Source organism: Anser anser (assembly GCF_964211835.1).
Source record: "Anser anser genome assembly, chromosome: 1".
Lineage (NCBI taxonomy): Eukaryota > Metazoa > Chordata > Aves > Anseriformes > Anatidae > Anser > Anser anser.
In genome coordinates this window covers 188422462-188428516 of record NC_139720.1, presented here as the reverse complement: position 1 = coordinate 188428516, position 6055 = coordinate 188422462, and the positions used below count along the sequence as shown (strand labels likewise).

The 6055-nt window shown below is 44.1% G+C and overlaps 1 protein-coding gene across 8 annotated transcripts in view; it reads right to left on the bottom strand.

Annotated features, from left to right (window-relative positions):
* STARD13 (StAR related lipid transfer domain containing 13) overlaps window positions 1-6055 on the bottom strand; it is a 298210-nt gene that overhangs the window by 165680 nt on the left and 126475 nt on the right. For all 8 annotated transcript variants that reach the window (XM_083848250.1, XM_083848248.1, XM_083848243.1 and 5 more), the window contains one exon: window positions 4396-4429. In XM_083848250.1, the coding sequence (XP_083704376.1) occupies window positions 4396-4429 (34 nt within the window). The remainder of the gene's footprint in view (window positions 1-4395; window positions 4430-6055) is intronic.

Sequence of the window (6055 nt, the reverse complement as noted above, 5' to 3'; positions counted from 1 at the left end):
AGACAATCTCACTGGCTAATATCAGGAGCCAAGCTGGCACCCCACAGAAGTTGGAAGAGGAGCCAGTGAAAGGACCCTCTCTCTCATGCACTGGCTGCAGGAGAAGCACCGAGCCTACCTGCTTCTACACAGAGCAATACAGAGGCCAAGGCCACCACACAGGTGGGTTTATTCGCTTGTTTATTTTCATTATACCGTTGCAAGGTAAAGAGCCCGGTCATTTTTTCAAGCCAAAGTAAGCATCTCCCCTTTGTGTCGGTGACATGTCAAAGTGACCCCACTCTGCTTGCTAGCCAATGCACAGGAGCACTGGATGAGAACGTTTTATTTTCCCCCGTAATTTAAGCTCAGATTCTCATTTCGGGTAAACTCTTGTAGCTGGAATAATGGCAGCGTGAGCCATGAGTACTGCCTAGGTCTAGAAGGGACTGCAGAGCATCCAGCCCTGCAGTTTCTCTGCTGTGCAGAGGATGGGACAATGGAGCTCATGGACATAACCTCAGCTCCACCTCCAGCACTTTTGCCAGGCTTCCACGTCAAGTAACAGACATTGAGATGGAGACCACCTTCTCCATCGCCCCATGAGCACGAGGAAAACCCCAGAACAGATGATGGTTCTGTGACCACGTCCCTTTTTCTGTTCACGGTGTGATCAACCCATAACTCTTGCCCAGGGACTGCAGCACAGGTAAAATATAAACATTAGCATGAGCCTTTATATGACTAAGGAAACACAAAAATATGTAGTCAACGAGAAATACGGTGTATGGGTTTGACCTTGAGAGGCATGCAGCACCTGCAGTGTCTAGGAGGGGCCAGACGGAGTTGCAGTTCCTTCTCACTTCCCAGAATCAGGCATTTTGTGGGCAGTCGTTCATGCACAGCTGCTGCGTAGGATGGTTCTGGCTTCCTGAGCTACGGATATCTCTCTTTGAAGTGAATTAGCATTGTGCCTGGACAAATAATGCAGGATCAGGCTATCTGTTAAAGCCCTGGGACCACATCTGCCCCTATCTGTATTTCATAATATATCAGTCAAAGGTAGACAATTAGTCATGGAGCACTTCTGACAAGGCCAAGGTTACATGAGGACTTAATCATATTACTGCAGTGCACCATCTTCTTTGCCAGCCCATTGCTGTTCTGCTAGAGACTACATTACCATGCATCAGCAAATACACCGGCACACTGCTATATTTAGTGCCTCATACATACCACTAAAATAGAGGATGTGTCAGCTTTTAATCTGACTTCAAATTTTTGTCAGCAAAGTAAAAGCTCATTTTCCCTACCAGTGATGAAGTGTGCTCTGCGTTAGTCATCTTGAGCTTTCCAGCTCAAGATGGTGGTGTTAGCTTTAAAATACTTTTATTAGGTGGCTGGAACGCTCAAGCTGATTAATTTTTGCTAAGAGACACACCAGGAAACAGTAAGAACGCATAGTGTCAGTCAGTCAGGTTTTGATAGTGACTACCACGGGCTAAAAAAACATTTTCTTCAGCCAGCTGATGGCAAGAGGAGCAGCTAATCATATTTCTATGATTATTATAATTCTATGATTCTAACCGAGGTGCTCTCTGCAGTACTGCAGCAGGCCATTAAACCACCTGGGTTACAAGTCCGGAACAGGGAAAGGTGGTGAAGACCTACCCGTGCCAGGTATTACACGTCACACAGTGGTGGGGCAGTCCTCTTAATGGCATCATCGGTTAATGACAGCAAGGATGTGGCAATGGTCAGAGCCACAATTACCATCAGCAGGGCCATGCTCACTCAGGAGGAAAGTTGGGTTCAGTGGACGAACCTGGCATTTTAACAGATCTTGATAAAGCCACAGAATTAGTACTGTGATTAGTACTGTGAGACGCTCACTGAAAATCCAGGAAAGGGAAGCCCCAAAACATTGCATTTATTTGGAAAAAAAAAAAAACAAAAAACAAGAGAGAGAATGACAGCCCAAAAGTTGTGCAAAAAATGAGCTCGAGGAGAAGAGTGCTGTGCTCTGCACATGGCGGATACGGACAGGAAGGGTTTTCTTCTCACATAAGAAATTCCAAAAAGAGGAAAACAAAACAAAACAAAACAAAACAAAACTCTTACCCAGAAGACAGAGAAAATTTCAGAAATGTTTGTGAACTGCAAAGCTGCAAGGAACAGCCCCCCCTCAGTCCAAGACATAGATTTGGCCAATATGGTAATTTAAACAATATTTTGGCATTAACCATAATCATAATTTACTTTAATGTAACTCAAATTTCAAAGCCCAAAGTTTCAAAGCCAAATAAAAACCATAACTTGTGACACTGAATGCTGTTAGAAGATCTCGTTTCAAGAGCTGCACACCTATTTTACAGAAGTGGTTTGATTGAGAAATTAATGGATGCTAACCTTTGCCTGCAAAATGCTTCAGTTTGAAGGAATTGGCATTTTCTTCCAGAAGCATTTTAATGATAAATTTATTACTATTTCCATCATAGACTAGATTTCCATGAGCAAAGTTCCACCTCAGTGACCAAACCGAATCACCTGTTATTCCTCTTTTATGCTGGCAGTTATCAAATTCTCAGCTATCATCTTCTAACTGCCAGATGGGCGTTAAACTTTCTTCGGAGACCAAATTGATGTTATCATAAAAGTAAAACAATTCAAAAATTTATCACAGTCAAAACCAGGAGCACTGTTAACAGAATAGGTTTTCTTTAAGATGTATGTGCTGTTGATGTGTTTTCCTTTTCTTTACAAAGCAAGCCTTCAGCGTTACACAGATGCAAGCAGCGAAAACAATTAAAAATTGCTAAATCTATCTAAAAATCGATGGGATTTGCTTAGCTTTGGAAAAGCACAAGCATAATTTCCATTGGAAATACCAACATGGAATAAATACTTGGATATCTTGTAATGCAGACCAAAAAAAAAAAAATTGCTGTGCACAGCACTCGAATGGCAATATGTGTAGCTATGCCACACTCAGCAGCCTCCACGCAGGCACTGACCTGCTGCAAGGTGCCTGAGCGCTTCGCTGCCTACTGAGACCTCAGCTTTTGGAGCCAGGGCTCCTGGTGCTCTGCTCCACGTGCTGGCCAGCACAGCCCCTGTGTTGGTAGCGCTGGCTGCAAAGGGACCCGTTCACCTGCTCCCAATGGGGATACGGCGGCCCTTGGCAAGGACTGAGGGTGCAGCTTGGAGCAGAGACGGCGCTGCTTCGAGCAAGGAGAAACCACTGAGCTAGCAAAATGGCTTAAGCTAGTCCTTCGGGCCAAAAAAAATAAAAGATGTTAAGTCAGCTGGGGACAGAGGGATAATTACAACAAAGTTGCCCAATTGCTTTCATTTTAATTGACACGCACTGCATACATATCGACTAATGAGACTGAAAGAGCAGTAGGAAATGGGGAGCTCCAGAGGTCAGCTGTTTTAAGATTTATTTAAATGGTGCAAGCTGGCAAAAGCTTTTGTGGGAACGAGGATTCCCTTAGACTTTGGGGACATTTCTTCTTGCAGAGCTGTGGGGCTGTTATTAAATTCCAGTAACCACCCATTCTGGGAAGCAGTTTCTTTTCGCTATAGTTCCTAATTGTGCTTCATTACAATTTAATAAGGACATTTACCCTCAATTGAGCAAATCATTCAAGCAGTTGCTTACTCCCCCTCGCAATAAATTGGATTTGTCAATTGCAGCCTTAATTGCGTGTTAAGTAGCTTGCTGAATCAGGACCTCTGTGCGCATCGTTGTCTACCCAAACCTTTCCCGAGCTCCTGGCATCATAACACACGTAGGGTTCTGTGCATCCATCTCTTCAACTCTGCCGGTTGCTCTGATCCTCACAGAACGTCAGCTGTAAATAAATCATTTCCCCGTAACAGTCAAACACTCCGATGCTGTTAACATTGTCAGCTCCACCAACTGCGAGTGAGCTCATGCTGATGAATGATGCATCGTGACTTTGCCCCTGGGGACAAGGCCTGCGGGGTGTTTACATTTATTTACATTTACGTTTTACATTACTTTGCAAAGTGAGACCCTGTCACCAGGTTGGGCTGCTGTGCCAGCAGTATGCCAGAGGACGCACTTACACACATCTCACCTCGATGCACTGTAAACCTTTCAATGCTGTGGCAAGCCCTTTCGTTCCTCTCCGACACTAAGAACAAATACTTCATGGTGTCCTTGTTGTTTCAGAGTTGGCGTCTCAAGGTCTAAGTCCAAAGTTGCTGAATTACCAGCTTTCTTAAGAACCAAGCAAATCCTACAGCACAGCTTCATGAACTCATGCAAGTAATCACAGCAACTGCACGAAATAACTCAGAATATCAGCAATTCCTGCAGGTCCTCCATCAATGCATACACCTGCATAATCCATCGAGAAACATTCAAGAAGTAATGCAGTGTCTTACCTGCTTTTTCCTTAGACAGCTTCTGAAACAGCACCTGCAAGAAATAAATTATTTTTTGTTTTATAATCATAGATTTATTTTTTTTTTCAAATAAGCTGCACATTTCAGGACAATACATGCAGTTCCTACACATCATCACCGCCTTACAAAGGTTATCAGATCCAGAGCTCATCAACAAAAATCGTGGGGAACATCTAGCTTTGCTTGCTAAGGACAGCCTGGCGTCCATTCCCCTGTCTTGCAGGCAGTGAGCCGCCCGTGGCACGAGCAAGGACACGCGAGACCCAGCACACGAAAGCAGGTCGTGGTGCAGGCTGCCTGTGAGGCAGCTGTACAGCAGTGGGAAACGAGCACGCTGTGGTGATGGCAGCTCCAAAGCAGTCATGGTGCTTATTCATCCGTGACTGGGAGAAAATCCCTCTGTCTGTGGGACGTGGCCAAACTGACTTTCAATGTTGCTTTCTTCATATTTTTCAGTGCCCTGCTCTAGGTTTGCCGTGGTAAATGGAAGCGGTCCCATTAACGTCATACTTGGATGCACCTCTTGGTCCATTAATTTCCTCTGTAACAGCCTTCAGTGCCCAAATCAGGTTGTTCTCACTCTGTAAGCTGGTGATTAAATGTGTATCACCTGCCCTCCTTGCATACAATAGATCTAACACCTCTCTCAGGAAAGCAGCCTGCAACTGAAACTAGTACAGTGTGAGAAACCACATCCAATCTTTTTTATTTTCATTTTTGTAGATAAACAGAAGGCTGAGCTGATTCTCCTTGATACCAGTGAACATACAGGTGTGAGCTGCCCGGTCTGCAGCCAGCTGAACCAGCAGCCACTCCTCGATCTCGCAGCGACATGCTCTCTGTGCTTGCTATAGGCTTGTGCCCATATGGACAACCATCTGCACATTTCTGCCTGATGCACTAAGTGCTCCAGTATCCCTACAGTAAATATTGCCTCCACAGCCTTAATAGAAACGTCTATAAAAACATGTTTTTTATTTACCTTTATTTTAGTGAAGAATTTGACTGAGATATTGGAAAATTCTTCCTCTGAGCATGGAACAGAATTGCTGGAGCATCACTCAGTAATGGGAAAAGCACAGCTAGACTAGGTGGAGCAGGCTGCAGTTGTTTTCCCCTCTGCAAGGCAATTTAATTGTGGAAAAGCCTCTAACTCAGGTTGAAGGTCTGCAGGAGCAGCAGCAGCCTGCCCTTCAGCCAGCAGAGACCACATGAGGTGGTCACTTCTAAAGGTGTCACTTTGGGATAAGCATTTCTTGAAGAAGACATAAACGGCACGTGAATCAAAATACATATGTCAGTCCTGCTTGGATAGCTGTTTTCTGTATTCTACTGTAACCACAAGGGCACTGGTTATACAATCAAACCCATGCTATATTAACTTCCAAGTCTTTTTAGGACGCCATACAAAAAAAGATGCAAATTGTTGCTGGAACAATCCCAAGCGGCAACAGAAAGCTGCCAACTAAAAGTGATTTACGGAAATAATAATGATAATGCACTATATAACTGATTGTGTAACAAAATACATTTATTGAAGTACTAGCATCCCATCTGAGCAGCATGGCACCATCTAATCAAATATATAGAAACCATGGACCAAGTGAGTACAACTCTAGCCAAAAGGCTGCTGCAGCAC